The sequence below is a fragment of the Cervus elaphus genome, chromosome 4 (genome assembly GCF_910594005.1).
Source record: "Cervus elaphus chromosome 4, mCerEla1.1, whole genome shotgun sequence".
Lineage (NCBI taxonomy): Eukaryota > Metazoa > Chordata > Mammalia > Artiodactyla > Cervidae > Cervus > Cervus elaphus.
In genome coordinates, this window is record NC_057818.1 from 56,793,331 (window position 1) to 56,812,212 (window position 18,882).

At 45.1% G+C, this 18,882-nt stretch overlaps 1 protein-coding gene across 1 annotated transcript; it reads right to left on the bottom strand.

Annotated features, from left to right (window-relative positions):
• Window positions 1-2,638: 2,638 nt before the first annotated feature.
• Window positions 2,639-18,648, bottom strand: LOC122692365 (zinc finger protein 345-like). The gene is given in 5 exon segments (XM_043899901.1): window positions 2,639-6,282; window positions 9,555-9,656; window positions 11,079-11,205; window positions 11,954-12,045; window positions 18,573-18,648. Coding segments are annotated over 4 exon segments (2,166 nt in total). The 5' UTR covers window positions 12,008-12,045; window positions 18,573-18,648; the 3' UTR covers window positions 2,639-4,399.
• Between the last annotated feature and the right edge of the window lie 234 nt (window positions 18,649-18,882).

The window sequence follows — 18,882 nt, forward strand, 5'->3', positions numbered from 1 at the left end:
CAGTGGCTCAGTCATGTTCGACACTTTGTGACCCCATGGACTGCAGCATGCCAGGCTTCCCTGCCCATCACCAGCTCCCAGTGCTTACTCCAACACATGTCCATTGAGTTGGTGATGCCATCCAACCATCTCATCCTCTGTCGTCCCCTTCTCCTCCCGCCTTCAATCCTTCCCAGCATCAGGGTCTTTTCCAATGAGTCAGTTCTTTGCATCAGGTGGCCAAAATATTGGAGCTTCAGCTTCAGCATCAGTCCCTCTAATGAATATTCAGGACTGATTTCTGTTAGGATGGACTGGTTGGATCTCCTTGCAGTCCAAGAGACTCTCAAGAGGTTTCTCCAACACCACAGTGCAGAAGCATCAATTCTTCAGCACTCAGCTTTCTTTATAGTCCAACTCTCACATCTATACATGACTACTGGAAAAAACATAGCTTTGACTAGACGGACCTTTGCTGGCAAATTAATGTCTCTGCTTTTTAATATGCTGTCTAGGTTGGTCATAACTTTTCTTCCAAGGAGTAAGCATCTTTTAATTTCATGGCTGAAGTCATCATCTGCAGTGATTTTGGAGCCCCCCCAAAATAAAGTCTGTCACTGTTTTCATTGTTTCCCCATCTATTTTCCATGAAGTGATGGGACCAGATGCCATGATCTTAGTTTTCTGAATGTTGAGTTTTAAACCAACTTTTTCACTATCCTCTTTCACTTTCATCAAGAGACTCCTTAGTTCTTCTTCATTTTCTGCCATAAGGGTGGTGTCATCTGCATATCTGAGGTTATTGATATTTCTCCTGGCAATCTTGATTCCAGCTTGTGCTTCATCCAGCCCAGAGTTTCTCATGATGTACTCTGCATATAAGTTAAATAAGCAGGGTGACAATATACAGCCTTGAGGTACTCCTTTCCCGATCTGGAACCAGTCTGTTGTTCCTTGTCTTTTCTAACTGTTGCTTCTTGACCTGTATACAGGTTTCTCAGGAGGCAGGTCAGGTCGTCCCATCTCTTGAAGAATTTTCCAGTTTGTTGTGATCCACACAGTCAAAGGCTTTGGCGTAGTCAATAAAGATGTAGATGTTTTTCTGGAACTCTTGCTCAATGATCCAACGGATGTTGGCAATTTGATCTCTGGTTCCTTTCCCTTTTCTAAATCCAGCTTGAACATCTGGAAGTTCACGGTTCACATATTGTTGAAGCCTGGCTTGGAGAATTTTGAGCATTACTTTGCTAGCATGTGAGATGAGTGCAATCGTGCAGTAGTTTGAACATTCTTTGGCATTGCCTTTCTTTGGGATTGGAATGAAAACTGACCTTTTCCAGTCCTGTGGCCACTGCTCAGTTTTCCAAATTTGCTGGCATATTGAGTGCAGCACTTTCACAGCATCATCTTTCAGGATTTGAAATAGCTCAACTGGAATTCCATCACCTCCACTAGCTTTGTTCGTAGTGATGCTTCCTAAGGCCCTCTTGACTTCACATTCCAGGATGTCTGGCTCTAGGTGAGTGATCACACCATCATGATTATCTGGGTCATGAAGATTTTTTTTGTATAGTTCTTCTTTGTATTCTTGCCACCTCTTCTTAATATCTTCTGCTTCTGTTAGGTCCATACAATTTCTGTCCTTTATTGTGCCCATCTTGTGTGCATGAAATGTTCCCTTGGTATCTGTAGTTTTCTTGAAGAGATCTATAGTCTTTCCCATTCCATTGTTTTCCTCTATTTCTTTGCATTGATCACTGAGGAAGGCTTTCTTATCTCTCCTTGCTTTCTTTGGAACTCTGCATTCAGATGGGTATATCTTTTCTTTTCTCCTTTGCCTTTCACTTCTTTTCTCAGCTATTTGTAAGGCCTCAGACAACCATTTTCTTTTTTTGCATTTCTTCTTGGGGATAGTCTTGATCACTCCTTCCTGTACAATGTCACGAAGTAAACAGGCAAAGGAGTGAAAGGAATGAAAGGGTGATCAGGAAATATAATTATTTGACGGTAATGGTGAAACAAAAACTATGTAAATCTCAAATGCATTGTAGAGAAATACTAATGTATAGCAGCTTTACCTGTAGATTTCTTCTTCCTAGTGTTTGTCACAACTTGAGCTAAGGTTTTCTCGACTTACCATAGAAGGCATCTCAAAATATTAGGGTAAACAAGATGGATGCCTTGTTTGGGTCCTTTAGGCTACTTGAGGTAGTAGACTGTCTTTTTTCCACAACTTTATTTTTGGTTGTGCTGGGTCTTGGTTGTTGCACGCACTACTCTCTGTTTGCAGCATGCAGGTTTACTGTAGTGGCTTCTCTTGTTGCAGAGCACAGGATATGGGGCACATGGGCTTCAGCGGTTGCAACTCCCAGGCCCCAGAGCACAGGCTCAATAGTTGCTGCACGTGGACTTAGCTGCTCTGTGGCATGTAGGAATCCAACTCGTTTCTCCTGCACTGAGGAGATTTTTTTTTTTTTTTTAAACCACTGAATCACCAGGGAAACCCTAAACTGTCTTTCTTCTTTGAGTAGTTTTGAGTTTTCTGTTACCTGAAACTCAAACATCTTTTGTAATATAGTTTACTAGTCTCATTTTAAGTACAAAGAAACTGGATCAGTCAGCAAGACAATGGCAAAGGCAAAATTCAAAATTAGGTTCTCTTAGACTAAAAATCCAATTATTCTACACTAATATGTTAGTAAAAGAGGGGTGAGTCTTTGAGAAGGAAATAGACCAAAAATGCCGAGAAAGTTACATATGTTGTGGAATATATTCTGATGAGTTTAAAGATGCCACACTGCTGACTTTAAGGATGAAGTGGCCACCAGCCAAGGAATCAGTGCAAGTGATTTCTAGAAATTGAAATTTTATACCATAAGACATAATAAATGCAGAAGGAATAAAAATTTAATTGTTAAAAATCATAGAAGTACTAGAATAAAATATAGGAGAACTTTTTTCATAATCTTGGGCATGAGGAAGGTCTTTCTTAGCATGACAGTTGATCCAAGAAGTATGAAAGAAAATAGAATTGAATACATAGAAAGTTTAAAATTCTATATAGCCAAAAATAAGCAAAACTAAGAGAAATAACAAACTAACAAAATACCAAAGAATTAATATGTATAATACATAGACTTGTTCCTGTAAATCAATACAAAAATGCAGCCCAATTAAAAATGGGCAAAACATACAAGTAAGCAATTTGAAGAAGACAAAACATCAATAAGTGTATAAAAATATCATTAATCTCCCTATCAATAGGATATTTTTAATTAGATTAGAAATGTTAAAAATAATAAGACTAATACTGAGTATTTATGAATGACATGGAGGAACAAAGAAATAGGCACTCATATACACTTTCAGGAGTCATGTAAATTGGTTTATCCTTTTCTGAGGATTATTTAGCAATAACTATCACAATTTTAAATATGGACATTCTGTAATCCCATAAGCTTACTTCTAGGAATTCATCTTATGGGGATAATTTGCACAAGTGTTAAATAACGTATGTCCAATGATGAAAAAGTAAATAAAACAAATATCCAATAACAGAGCTTGGTTAAATAAATTCAAGAAATTCTAGCATGAAATATTATGCAGCTGTTAAAAATGGCAAATGATGACATAGATATATACACATGTATATATAATATTTTTGTAAAACATGTACTATATATTTTTTGCATTGTCATGGGAAAATATTCCCATTATATCAAGTTAAAAAATTGTTTCTAAAATCACATATCTGTGATTATACCAATAAATATTTTATGTGTGCAATACCATTCTCAGTCACTTCAGTTGGGTCTCTTTGCCACTCCATGGACTGAAGCCCACCAGGCTCCTCTGTCCGTGGTATTTTCCCAGCAAGAATACTGGAGTGGGTTGCTATGCGCTCCTCCAAGGGATCTTCCCAACCCAGGAACCCACTCCAGTATTGCCTGGAAAATTCCATCAGAGGAGCCTGGTGGCCTATAGTCCAAGAGGTTGCAAAGAGTTGGACATGACACTTGACTCTTGACATGACTCATGACTTGGACATGAATGACTAACATTTTCAGTTTTCATATACTTCATAAGAACAGAAAGGGAGAAACAGCAGAAAATTGAGAGACCTTATTAAAGATCCCAGCTGACGATGCATCTCATTTAGACCACCCCATACCTACCACACCACCTGGAGACACTGTAAGGTTGAGAAATAGGGGGGAAGCCACGGTTTTAGGGTGAAGCCCTTTAAATGATCAGAAGCTGTCCCAGCTGGTGATAAATGGTGCCATCCTTCCAGGTAAGTAAAGGAACCAACTCTTTTGATACATAGTGTTAGGGCTCCTCTCTGGGAAGAATTTACAACTGCTGATGAAGGCTGAATGGAATCCAACAGAATCACCAGTCTGTTTCACTCGCAGGCCCTCTAGTCAGCATGAGTTCTCTGATCAGCAAGCTGCGTGCTCCAAGAAATGGCTTTCTCAAAATCACGGCAGACATAGCCACCATGCATAGTATGAAGTCTCTGGTGTTCTGCCAGGTGTGGTCCCCAGTTGAAGTCCTCTCCACATTTGTTACATGCAGAGTGCTTGCCACCCCTGTGAACTTTCTGGTGTTGAATGAAGTGTGAGATCTGGGTATACGTTTTCCCACAGTTCTTACACTTGTAGGGCTTCTCCCCAGTGTGAATCCTTTGGTGTTGAATAAGGTGGATGCTCTGGTTGAAGGCTTTCCCGCATTGCTTACAGGCATAGGGCTTCTCACCTGTGTGAATCCTCTGGTGTTGAGTGAGGGATGAGCTGTGACTGAATGTTTTCCCACACTCCTTACACTTATAGGGTTTCTTGCCCGTGTGGATCTTCTGATGCTCAATAAGATGGGTGCTCCGGCTAAAGGCTTTCCCACACTCACAGCACTCATAAGGTTTCTCTCCCGTGTGAGTCCTCTGGTGCTGAATGAGATGGGAGATCTGGGTGTATGCCTTACTGCAAACTTTACACTCATAGGGCTTCTCCCCGGTGTGAATTCGCTGGTGGCGTGTAAGCGAGGAGTTCTGGCTGAAGGTTTTCCCGCATTTGTTACACCTGTAGGGCTTTTCACCAGTGTGAATTGTCTGGTGTTGAATAAAGGAAGAGGTATGACCGAAAGCCTTTCCACAGTCATTACAGACATAGGGTTTCTCCCCTATGTGAATACTCTGGTGCCTCATGAGGTGGGAGATCTGTGTGTAAGCCTTCCCGCAGTCGTGACACTCATAGGGCTTCTAGCCAGTATGAATTCTCTGATGCTGAATCAGTGACGAACTGTGGCTGAAGGCTTTGCCACACTCGGGGCACTCATAAGGTTTCTCTCCAGTGTGAACTCGCTGGTGCTGCGTCAGCGACGAGCTGTGGCTGAAAGTCTTCCCACACTCATTACATTTGTAGGGTTTCTCTCCGGTGTGGATTGTCTGGTGCTGAGTCAGGGAGGAGGTGTGACAGAAAGCCTTGCCACATTCGTCGCATTTGTAGGGCTTCTCTCCTGTGTGGATTTTCTGGTGGCGGGTGAGGTGGGACACCTGGGAGTAGAACTTTCCACACTGGTGGCATTTATAGGGTTTCTCCCTCGTGTGGCATCGCTGGTGCTTGATGAGGGAGGAACTCTGGGTGAAGGCTTTCCCACATTGCTTGCATTTGTAGGGTTTTTCTCCAGTGTGGATCCTCTGGTGCTCAGTGAGTGATGAGCTCTGGGTAAAGGTCTTGCCACACTCGTTGCAGGCGTAGGGCTTCTCTCCCGTGTGGATGATGTGGTGCTGGATGAAATACGAGCTGTTGCTGAATGCCTTCCCACAATCATTACACTTGTAGGGCTTCTCTCCAGTGTGAATTCTCTGGTGTATAATGTAGTCAGAATGGTAGATGAAGGCTTTCCCACATTCTGTGCAGTTGAATGATTTCTTCTCGACAAAGGTCCTTTGGCATTTGAGGCTCTTTCTTGACCCGGTCCACTTCTGAGGCCTCTCTCCCCCAAGCACTCTTTGCTTCCTGATGAAGGCTGAGGTCCTCTTGAAGCTTCTCCTAAGCTCGTTGCAGTCAAGGCCCCTCTTCTCATGGGTATCTTCCTTGGGAGTAGCGAACAACCACCTCAAACACCTCTCCTGCTTGCCCTGGTCTTCCAGCTGACAGCCACACGTCCAGGACTCCCCCAGCTTGGCATCTCCAAGCACTGCCCTTAAAATTCCCTCCATCTTTGCCACTGGGGAAGCCACCTCTTCAGAAATACTCTTTTTTGGAAGCATCTCCTGATTAGTTGCAGAGCTTGTCTCCAAGTCTGAAAGAAATGGAAAATATCAACTTCATCTGTCCCAGGACAAAAGAAGCTGATTATTTAGATATGGCATTGTAATCTCAAAAAGATTTCAAAGTTCATATTGCTAGTTCAAAAGGCATGAGGTAGACTCATGTTGTGACACAGAAGGATGGACTCAGTATATTCTAAACACACAAAAAATTGAGTGGCAAAGCAGTTTATGTGCATAGTGGTTTCTTAGCCATAATGTGTAACACATTTTCACAAATCAATAAGAAAAAGATAAATAGTCTAATGAAATAGTGAAGCAGGAATGTGAACAGACATTCTGTAGAAGAAAAACAAGTGGCTGATAAATACGTAAAAAGATGCTCAACATTAGTGGTAGTCTAAAAAGTCAAGTTACTCAGATGCCATTTGATACTTTTTAGATTGGAAAATATTAAAAAATATTCAGTGTTGGCAAACGAGGATGGTAGGAGCATTCTCATACCATTGCTGGAGGGCGTGTGCAGGGAGAGTTAACACAGAAGGTCCACTTTACTCAGTTTTTATTTCTCTCTGTAACCATGGCAATGACACTTGGCTAAACTCTGAGCACTGAACTCCTGGGATGTTTACACAGCTACAGGTTAATTATCTTTTTCTGTGTGCCCGAAACCATGGGTCAAAATGTAGTAGGCTATCGGCACTGTTTACTGTAAGTGGAGGATTCATGACGTCCATCTGGTGCCTGGTTCGTGGTCCTCACCATGGCCGGTTATTAGCAGGTATATGCTAATGTTGGGCTTCCCAGGTGGTGCTAGTGGTAAAGAACACACCTGCCAATGCAAGAGGTGTAAGACACACAGGTTTGATACCTGGGCTGGGAAGATTCCCTGGAGGAGGGCACAGCAACCCACTTTAGTATTCTTGCCTGGAGAATCCCATGGACAGGAGACTGCCAGGCTACAGTCCATAGGGTTGCAAAGAATCAGACGTGGACTGAAGCAACTTAGCATGCACACATATAGGGTAGAGCATGTGTTAGAGCATCTTTTCACGTGCTTGTTGAACACTTGGGTGTCTTTGAAGAAAATGGCTATTGAGATCCTTGGCCCACTTTTTTTCTTGTATTTATTTATTTGGCTGCACTGGGTCTTAGCTGAAGCACTCAGGATCTTTAACTGCAGCATGCAAACTCTTAGTTGCAACATGTGAGATCTAGTTTTCTGATCAAGGAGGGAAACTAGCCCATGCACTGGGAGTGTGGAGTCTTAGCCACTGGACCACCAGGGAAGCCACCCCATTTTTAACGAGATTGTCTTTTTATTATTGAGTTGTATGAATTATCTGTCCCTTGCCAGACATATAATTTACAAAATTTGTCTTGTGTTCTGTGGGTTGCCTTTTCTTTGCAGTGTCTTTGAAGCAAACAGTTTTTAAATTGTGATGGTGTCTGATTTACTTTTTCTTTCGTCACTTGTTCCTTTGATGTCATATCTAAGAAACCATTGCCTAATCCAATGACATCAGGATTATTTTCAAAATCCCACATTGCATTTAGTCGTCATATCTCTGGGGGTGAACCCACTACCATCTACTCGTTTGGTGATTTTTCTGGAAGGATTTACATGACTCAACAAGTTGAATGCCCAGTTAAAGTTTCTACAGCAAAGTATATAACAAATATGTGTGTGGGTAAAGGGCTTCCCAGGTGGTGCTAGGGGTAAAGAACCTGCCTGGATTGCAGGAGACCTTAGAGACATGGGTTTGACCCCTGGGCTAGGAAGATCCCCTGGAGGAGGGCATGGCAATCCATGCCAATATTCTTGCCTGGAGACTCCCATGGACACAGGAGCCCGGTAGGCTACAGTCCATGGGACTGCAAAGAGTGGGACATGACTGAAGCGACTTAGCTAGAGAGATCACATGCAGGCTTCTGAGTCATCCTCTCTGCAAGAGTCACGTGGATGTGCTTTTCTCTACTGATGTGAACTTCAAAGACACATGGAGATGTTCTCATCCATGGAAACCCACTTGAGTCTCAAGAGTCCAGAGTTCTCTAACTTAGTCCTCATAAAAAACGCAGTGAAGTGGGTACTATTAGTGTCCTACTTTACAGATAAGCACCCAGAACTTACGTCACTTGCCCACAGTCACATGGCCTGTCAGTGGCAGAGCTCGGATTCGAACTCAGAGTCTGGCTCCAGGGCCCACACTCACTGCCGCGTGAACCAGTGCAGTAATAGCTCAAGCAAGTAGCTGTGAAAGCATCAAGAAGGGGCAGGTCACTCAGCCTGGAAGTCAGGGGGGGCCTCCTGGAAGAGGTGACCTGTATCCTTGAGGAACATGAAGGCGTTTGCCAGGCAGACAAAGCAGGGAAGGGTGTTCCAGGCAGAGGGAACAACATGTGCGAAGACCCAGAGTGGGAACACATGTTCAAGTTGAGGGCGGGACAGGGGCTTTGGTGAGTGAGGTTAGGGCATAGCGTATCACCACAGGTGGATGGTGATGAGACATGAGGCCAGAGACGGAACGGGCTGGACCATGTAGTAAGGCCTCAAGTACCAGGTTTGGGCTCGGACTCAGACTCGGGGCACTGGGGGGTCACAGGAGGGCTGTAGGCAGGGGAGGGATGGGATCTGGGGCTGTCTGTGAGATGAACCACAGGGTGTAAGGCCAGAAGCTGGGAGGCCAGGAAGGAGGCTGGCGGGGGGTGTCCAGGTAAGGTTCACTGAGGCCTGAGCCAGGGCTGTGGGGTGGGGGGGAACTGGGCAAAGAGGGGGCAGGAGGGACAGGACTGGAACCTGATGTGATGAGTGAAGGGGAGGGAGGGGGCAAGTCCTGGTCCCACAACAGGACGGACAGTGATGGAAACAGAGATGCTTCTGTCCCCTCCTCTGATGAGGCTGTGGGCTAGTAGGGGCAGAAATCTGGCTTCTTCCTGTCTCCTAACATGTCAGGCCAGGTACCACTTCTGGGTACCACAATGATAACCACTGGAGCCTATTCTGAGCATGGGGTTTCCTGGGTGAGAGGCGCCAGGCTGCCCTCTACATGTTAACTCACTTACTCTTCCCAATTCCAGGTACTGTCATTGATCCCATTTTGCAGATGAGGAAACTGAGGTACACAAGGGCTAAATGACTTGCCTGAAGGTCACAGAGCCAGGAAGTAGTGGAGCTTGGATTCAAATGCAGGGCCCAAAGTGACAGCCTGTATATTACATTCCCTCACTCTTGAATAACCATCACTGATCACAACAGATGGGGTAGGAAGATGTCTCACACCTGCTAGACACACTTACCCACCTGGACAGGTAACTTGCTGGGTTTCTCTCCTCTCCATCCTGGGCTCTTCCCCTTGCTCCAGACGGGAGATCACATCGGGTTTGGCCCCAGGAAACCCTGCCCCTGGAAAAGACACAAGACTTGGCCATGGATGCCATGGTTACAGGGAGGCCTTAGGGCTGGGCCCCAGGCCCTGGGTCTACAGAGGAGATGCATACATTGGATGCCTAATGATTGGAAGATCTAATGGCCAACACTAAACTTGATTACTGAGTGCTTACTCCATTCCAGAGAGAGCCTGAACCCCGATGTCACTGTTTAAGCTTCCAGCTCTGTGTTCAAGTTGAATGCAAAATACATACCACATTTCGAAGACTTGACATGGAGAAAAAAGGAAATGACCTCATTAATAATTAATAGGCTATTATGATGTCAACATCGCCCACGTGATCATATTTTGGCTAGATTGGGTGCCACAAAACAGATAACTAAAATTCATCTCATCTGATTTTTTTTTTTTCCCAGGCCTGCTGTCTTTGGGCTTCCCAGGTGGTTCAGTTGTAAAGAATCTTCCTGCCAATGCAGGAGATGTGGATTTTGATCTCTGAGTGGGGAAGATCCCCGGAGAAGGAAATGGCACACCACTCCAGTATTCTTGCCTGGATAATCCCATGGACAGAGGAGCCTGGTGGGCTATAGTCCATGGAGCCGCAGAGTCAGACATGATTTAGCAACTAAACAACAAACAATTCCTTTCTTCCTGCACTGGGGGGAAGTGTTCCCCTCACCAAATTATGCCCCCAGGGACCTCAGCACGTGACCTGATTTGGAACGAGGGGCTTTGCAGATATAACTAATTAAGATGAGGTCCTAATGGATTAGGGTGGACCCTAATTCTAATGACTGGTGTCCTTATAAGAATAGAGACACAAGGACACATTGGGAGGGAAAAAGGCCAGGTGAAGACAGAGATTGGGGTAAAGCAGGTACAGGGCAAATGAAACAGATGTTTCATTCTATGAAACAAACAGACTCATAGACATAGAGAACAGATTTGTGGTTGCCAAGGGTTGGGGGGAGGGCAGGAGGGAAGGACTGGGAGTTTGGGATTAGCAGATGCAAACTATTATATATAGAATGGATAAACAACAAGGTCCTACGGTATAGCACAGGGAACTATATTCAACATCCTGTGACAAGCCAAAATGGAAAAGAATATGAAAAAGGATATATATATATATGTATAACTGAGTCACTTTGGTGCATAGCAGAAATTAACATTGTAAATCAACTATATTGCAATAAAATTTTTTAAAAAAGAAGCAGAAGGCAGGGGCACTGGCTGAAGGGTTGGTGGGACAGGCAGAAGACTCGGCGCCTGGGTATGCTGGAGATTCTGGCAGAAGCCGTTGGAGAGGCAGATGCATGGGCCACCCAGCAGGGGCCCGGGAGAGGAGCAGAGAGGACCCCAGTGAATGAATGCCCACAGTGAAGCAGTGGGTGGGCACAGAGGCCATGAGAGGAGGGCAGGGGGCAGAGACTCACCCAGAGAGAGAAGGTTCTGGTAGTTCTCCAGCATCACATCCCGATACAGCTCCCTCTGGCCAGGCCCCAGGCGGCCCCACTCCTCCGGGGTGAAGTCCATGGCCACGTCCTTGAAGGTCACTGATTCCTGCAAGGGCCAATATTACATCACAGAAGGGCATGTCTTTCTAGAATCCTGGGGTGGGACAAGTCATGGGTCAAAAGCCTACCACTTGCTCTCTGGCCTGAAACATTCTGACTCGGCAATTAGGGTGGCAAAAACCCGAACGAACTTTTTGGCCAACCGTATAGAACACAGTCCCCCATCTTTACCGCCATCTGGTGGAAAGTTGTTATACTACACCAGTTATTTCTAGCATATGACAGTCGACTGCCATCTGCGTGTAAATTGCTATAATAAATATACCGATGTATGAGGGAGGATATGCAAATCACGCCATTGAGATGAGGTACCCTTGTGCAGTGCGTAACCTACACACCTGACAACCCTGAGAAACACTTAAAAAACTACCCAGTCATTGTGTGCCAGAGCTATTCCTAAGTCACACTCCAGCCTAGACTCCTACGCGACCCCAACCCCCACTCCTGACTCCAAGAATAAGGCTCGGGGGTGAAGCAAAGCCATCACTACCCACTTTACCTGGTAACCAAAAGGCTGCTGAGCATTAGAGGATTGATTCTTAGACCTCATCTAACACCCCACCCAGTTCAGAGCATACTGTGGCCCACCCCGCACCTCCCAGTTTCAGAGAAATCCTATCATTGTATCTCTCCCAGTACTGAGAGAGGCAGAAGGTCTTGAGGGCACACACAGAGGCAGGGAGGCCCTCTAGGGCCCACAAAGTTATCTCCGGGAAGAGGGAGCCCAGACTCACCTGGCCCTTGCTTGTCAGGGTCCTGATGGCCATTGCAGGGTCCCAGGAATGCATCCCCCAAAGAAAGGACCAGACCTGAGTCCACAAAGCTACTAGAGGGAGACAGAGCAGAGAGGGCATCAGTTCTGGCTTGGACAGACACTCTGCCAAAGACGTCTCATGACAAAGGGGCCCCTGGTCTCCTAAGAGCCAAGGCAAAGGCTCAGGGCAGGCTGCCTGAGGCCTCCATTCTATAACCATCACCATTCACAATCAAGGGGTTCAGCCCACTGCACCCAAACAACGGCTCTCAGAGAAGCAGCTACAGTTATCCCCAGGTGAGGAACTCTGAGCCCAAGAGGCCAAGGTCGTTGCGCAAGGTCACAGAAAGATCAAGTGTTGGAGTGAGAATCAAATCCAGAAGTCTGCTCGCAGAGCTAATTCTTTTTTTTACAGATTTGCTTTGTTGGGTCTTAGCTGCATCTTGTGAGATCTTTCACTATGGCACATGGACTCTTTTCGCTGTGACCCAACAGCTCAGTATTTGTGGCATGCAGGCTTAGTTGCTCCCCAGCATGTGAGATTTTAGTTCCCAGACCAGGGATCAAACCCATGTCCCCTCCATTGCAAGGTGGATTCTTAACCTCTGGACCACCAGGGAAATCCCAACAACCCCTCCTTTTGGTCTTATAATTTTTATTTATCTTAAAAAAATTTTTTTAATATTGGAGTAGAGTTGATTTGCAATGCTGTGTCAGTTTCAGGTGTAAAGCAAAGTGATTCAGTTACACATACATATTATATGTTCATTCTTTTATGGTTATTTTCTCTTACAGGTTATCCCGGAATATTGAGTAGACTTCCTTGTGCTCTACTGTAGGCCCTTGTTGGTTATCTATCTTATAGACAGAAGTGTCTTGTAATTTTTAAATTGTGGTAAAACACATAGAAAATACACCATTTTAACCATTTGAATATATACAACTCGGTGGCATTTAATGCAGTCACAATGGTGTGCAACCATCAGAGCTATCTAGTTCCAGGACACTTTCATCATCGCCCTGAAGGGAAACCTTGTGCTATTAACCAGTCACCCTTGAATCCCCCTTCTCCCATGCCAGCCTCCCCCACCCTCCATAATGGCTAGTCTTTCTGTCTCCATGCATTTGCCTACTCTGGACATGTCACATAAATGGAACCATCCATATATGACCTTTTGTGTCTGGCTTCTTCCACTCAGCACAATGTGTTTAAGACTCATCCATGTTACAGCACACAATCAGTGCCTCATTCCTATTTTATTTTTAATTGGAGGATAATCACAATATTGTGATGGTTTCCCTTTAAAAAATTTTTTTTATCTGGACCATTTTTAAAGTCTTTATTGAATTTATTACAGTATTGCTTGTGTTTCATACTTGGTTTTTGGCCCCGAGGCACATGGGATCTCAGCTCCCAGACCCCTGGATTGAACCTGCATCTCCTGCATCGGAAGGTGAAGTCCTAACTATTGGACTGCCTGGCAAGTCCCTCCTCATTCCTTTTAATGGCTGAGTAATATTCCATTGTATGGATGGACCACATTTTGCAGAGCTCCTTTTACCTATCCCAAAATCCTGCTTCAGGATCCTGGACTCCTGGTTAAAATGTCATTTAAAGAAAGATTCCAGCTACTGAAACCAAGTTCAAGAATCCTCTACAAAGAGAAGTTGGTGTTCAGAGACTTTCTTGGTGGTTCAGTGGTTAAGACTTGACACTTCCACTGCATGGGGTACAGATCTGATCCCTGATCAGGGATCCCATATGCTGTGTGGCACAGCCAAAAGAAAAAAAAGAGACAGAGAGAGAGAAGTTGGTGCTCAGCCTGTGGTCTCCTGCATTCATTCATCAAACATGCTCTGTGCCCCATGTGAGTAACAGGATCTGCTTAGGGTTTTAAGGGCAGAGAGATGAGTGAGATGTGATTCTGCCCCCAAGGGACTTTCTGCCTGTGGGGAAAACAGGCATGGGCAATAGACCAGGTGGTGGGCTGAATAATGGTCCCCAAACATATCCCTTGGATGAACTTTTTTTTTTTCATTTATTTTTATTAGTTGGAGGCTAATTACTTTACAGTACTGTAGTGGGTTTTGTCATACATTGACATGAATCAGCCATGGATTTACATGTATTCCCCATCCCGATCCCCCCTCCCACCTCCCTCTCTTCCCAATCCCTCTGAGTCTTCCCAGTGCACCAGGCCCGAGCACTTGTCTCATGCATCCAACCTGGGCTGGTGATCTGTTTCACTATTTGGATGAACTTTTTTAAAAATATTTATTTATTTGGCTGCACTGGGTCTCAGTTGTGGCATGCGAACCCTTAGTTGCAGTATGTGGGATCTAGGTCCCCAACCAGGGATTGAACTTGGGCCCCCTGCATTGGGAGATCAGAGTCTTAGCCACTGGACCACCAGAGAAGGCCTAGGATGAACTTTTTTTTTTTAATAAGATTTTAAAGATTTTTTTTTCATGTGGACCATTTTTAAAAGTCTTTATGGAATTTGCTACAATACTGTTTCTGTTTCATGGTTTGGTCGGCTGTGAGACATGTGGGATCTTAGCTGCCTGACCAGGTTGATCAAACCCACATCTCCTGCTTTGGAAGATGAAGTCTCAACCACTGGTCCACCAGGAAAGTCCCCCAGGATGAACTTTTGATGTGATTAAGATAAGCATCTTGAGAAGGGAGGGCCATCCTGGATTATCTGGCTGGACCCTAAGCATGATCACAAGGGTCCCTATAGGAGGGAGGCAGAGGTCAATCTGACATGGAGGAGAAGGCGGTGGGACAGATGTAAAGAGGAGTGGCATCAGAGAGACAAGGCACCATGCCTCTAGCTTTGAAGCTGGAGGAAGGGGCCACTAGCCAAGGAATGCAGGCAGCCCCCAGAAGCTGGAAAAGGCAAGGAGAGGAGATGGATTCTCCCCTGGAGCCTCTGGTGTGGTGGGGAGCATAGCTCTGCTGACATCTTGATAGTCGCCCAATGAAACCCAGTGCAGACTTCTGGCCTCCAGAACTGCAGGAGAACACTGCAGCTCTGTTGTTTGAAGCCAGTAAGTTTCTGGTAATTTGTTACAGCAGAAATGGGGAACTAACACAGTTCAGAAATAGACCCAGAGTCTCACAGCTGGCAAACAGACATATATTATACACACTTAGCTACACAGGAATGCATGCATCTGAGGGCTGAAACCAGTGGGTGAAATTTTCATGAAGGTCTTACACAGGCTTAACTCTCCTCACAAGTCACTCATTACTGCAGAGTCCCCTTATCCACGATTTCGCTTTCTGCGATTTCAGTTACCTGAGGTCAAGTGTGGTCCAAAAACACTGAGTGGAATATTCCATAAAGAAACAATTCATCAGTTTCAAATCACACACCATTCTGTCCAGCTTTGTCCCACCTGGTATGTGAATCATCCCCTTGTCCAGTGCATCCTGCCAGATGTTGTTCAGTTGCTCAGTCATGTCTTAACTCTTTTGTGACCCCATGGACTGTAGCCCACCAGGCTCCTCTGTCCATGGGATTCTCCGGGCAAAAATATTGGAATGGGTTGCTACTTCCTACTCCAGGAGATCTTCCTGACCCACGGATCGAACCCATGTCTCCTGTGTTGGCAGGCAGATTCTTTACCACTGAGCCACCTGGGAAGCCCCATCCTATGTGATAGCCACTTAGTTGTCTTGATTGACTCTTGAAGTATCGCACTGCCTGTGTTCAAGTAGCCCTTATTTTACTTAATAATGGCCCCAAAGCTAAAGAGTAGTCATGCTGATGCTGGCCACTTGAATATGCCAAAAAGAAGCTTGAAGTGAAAAGGTGAAAGTTTTCAACTTAATAAAGAAAGAAGAAAAAAATCATGCTGAGGTTGCTAAGAGCTAGGGTAAGAATTAATCTTCTAACCGTGAAATTGTGAAGAAAGAAAAAGAAATTCAGGACTTCCCTGGCATCCAGTAGTTAGGACACTTTCACTGCCATGGCCCCGGGTTCAATCCCTGGTCAGGGACTATCTCACAAGCCGCATGGCACAGCCAAAAGAAAAAAAAAGTCAACCTGCAAAAGTTAGTCACAGTGCCTAAGAGCTTAGTTAAGATGCAAGAGGCATTAAATTTGTACAATGAGATTTTTTTAGAGATGATATTCATAAAAGTTTTATTATAGTATATTGTTATAATATACAATTATTATTTTTAATCTCTTACTGTGCCTAATTTATCAATACAACTTTATCATAGGTACAACTGTTTAGAAGAAACATGGTGTGACAATTAATAAAGGGGAACCTCATTTAAAGTGGAGCTTCCCTGGCAGTTCAGATGGTAAAGAATCTGCTGGCAATGCAGGAGACGCAGGTTCAATCTCTGGATCAGGAAGATCCCCTGGAGGAGGGAATGGCTACCTACTCCAGTATTCTTGCCTGGAGATTTCCAAGTACAGAGGAGCCTGACAAGCTACAGTTGCAAAGAACTGGACATAACTTAGCCACTGAACACACATAAAACTGGAAAAGATGTACACTGTATCTCCTTCAAGAAATTAACTACCGGCAAGCAACTAGGCCAATGAGAAACCATAATCACCTGGAAATTTCACTTTTCTCCAATGGACTTTTGTTAGAAACAACTCTTCCCAAATTCCTTGTTTTGTTTTTTTCTCTATAAAATAAAGCTCCCTCTCTCATTTGTTGAACTTCCCATGGCTTTTGCTATAACCTTCTTTTCCAGAATTACAATTCTCTGTTATTCTTGAATAAGCCCATTTTGCTGGTAAAATAACTGGTTGTTTTATTCTTTAGTTAACAATGGTATATAGAGGGTTCAGTACTTTCCGAGATTTCAGCCATCCACTGGGGATCTTGGAGTGTATCCTCCAAGGGGAGGGTGATTACTGTAATTATAAAATGAAGGTAATTTTTAAGCAGAGAAACTTGGCAGACACATTAGCCAAGTGATCAAGACCAATGTGACCAGTGATGGCCAAGCTGACATCACAGGCTGCTGGTCTGGTAAGGACACAGCATCATTCCTAAGGTATTCCTGTCAAAAGCATGTGATCTAAATCTAAACACAAGGGAACTTCCAACATGTCTAAACTGAGGGACCGTCTAGAAGCACACGGTGTGTTATTTTCAGGATTGCTGAGATCGATGAAGGTCAAAAAAAGACTGAACGGAGGTTCCGTCTCCAGGTTATCGGAGACTAAACGATAGGACCACGAATGCAGTGCATGATATGGGATTTTTCTTTTGCCATTTAGGACATTATTAGGACAATTATCGAAGTCTGAGGAAAGCTTGCAGAGTAGCTAATCAGTTGTATTTTACGGATGTTCACTTCCTCGTGTGATCGTGATGCAATGGTTTTGGAGGAAACTGAAACTTTGTTTTTAGAAAAAACACAGAGACTTATGGGGGCCGGGGGGCACACAGAGACCCAGAGAGAAGGGGACAGACTCAGAGATAAAGAAGCAGAGACCTAGGGAGAGAGAAGGAGACAGAATGGGGATTAGGGTGATGGTGGGATATTAGAGAGGGAAGATGAGACCCAAAGAGGGGAACAGACGCTCAGGATCAGGACAGGCACCGAGGGCGTGACCGTGCAGAGCAGGCTAGGGCTTTGGGGTTGGACATCCCTGGGCGTGAGCCCAGGTCGACCACTCATCAGCCCTGGGATCTGGGAGAAGCCTTGGAATCTCCCTGGCCTCTTTCTTCACCCGCCAAGTGAAGAACTGGTACACACTCCTTTCTAGGAAATCGCAACATTTCTGCACTCGGATAGACTCCTCGAAAACAGCAGGCGCCCTTGTCAGCTCGGAAGCAGTTATGGAATGAGAACGACGCCCCTTTTCCCTAGGCAACATAATTCTCCTAAAAGAAAAGGGGGGAATGAGAGAGTCATTTCCTAGGCAGGGTGATAAGAAGTCTAGGGGTCCCCAAGGAGAGAGAGGTCTGGGATATTCAAGGAGGAAGAAAGGACAAACTTTTACTTTTTTTCCTCTACATTCCTTAGGATTATATAACAATAATGTATCCTGCCTGAGGACAGTCTTTGGATTAAACCCTCTGGCTAATTCTGTTATCTTAAAACAAATTATGGGAGTGGGTCTGGTCTTTACAAGGATGTATCCTGCCTGAGGACGATCTTTGGATTAAACCTTCTGGCCAACTCTGTTATCTTAAAATGTAAATTATGGCAGTAGGTCTGGTGAGGTCTTTACAACCTCCAGACATTCTTTGGATTCATTGGAGAGTATATAACTCCACTGCTAACACTAGCAAAGGGGGTACTCTTTTGCCCCCTTCTGATGCCTATGTCAGAAGCTTTCTCTATCTCCTTTAAACTTTAATAAAACTTTATTACACACACACACACACACACACGAAAAGAAAACAGCAGGCGCCCAGTTTCTGTGCGCTGAGTGGAAGACAGTCGGCTCTGGGGCCGCCTCACGAGCGGCAGGAGGGGGCGGGGCGCTGCCCACAGCGCCCTTCCCCTCCCACCCAGGCGGACTCTGGCCCGCCCCCTACGTGCCTGCCTGCCTGCTTGGTCCAGCCCACACCCAGCTGCTACCTCTCGGATCCGCCAGATCCGAACTCACCTGTGCGCCCCCGCGGGTGGTGCACGGCGGCCAGGCCTTCCCGCCCTCCTTCGAGCCCCGGAGAGCGCCTGCGCGGTACCACAAGGCCCGGTACTTTAAACTCGGTTTCGCAAACTGGACCACATTTCCCGGAAACCATTGCGGCTCACGCTCCTCCAGGCCTCGGGTCTCTGAGAGCGCGGGAATGCTGGGAAATGGAGTCCAGAAATAGAATGTCGGGGGAGAGAACAGGTGTAAATAGCTGCTTTGCAGGCCCTGAAAACATGGTATTTGGGAAATGTATGGCTCTACTGGCACAGTGAGTGTTCCT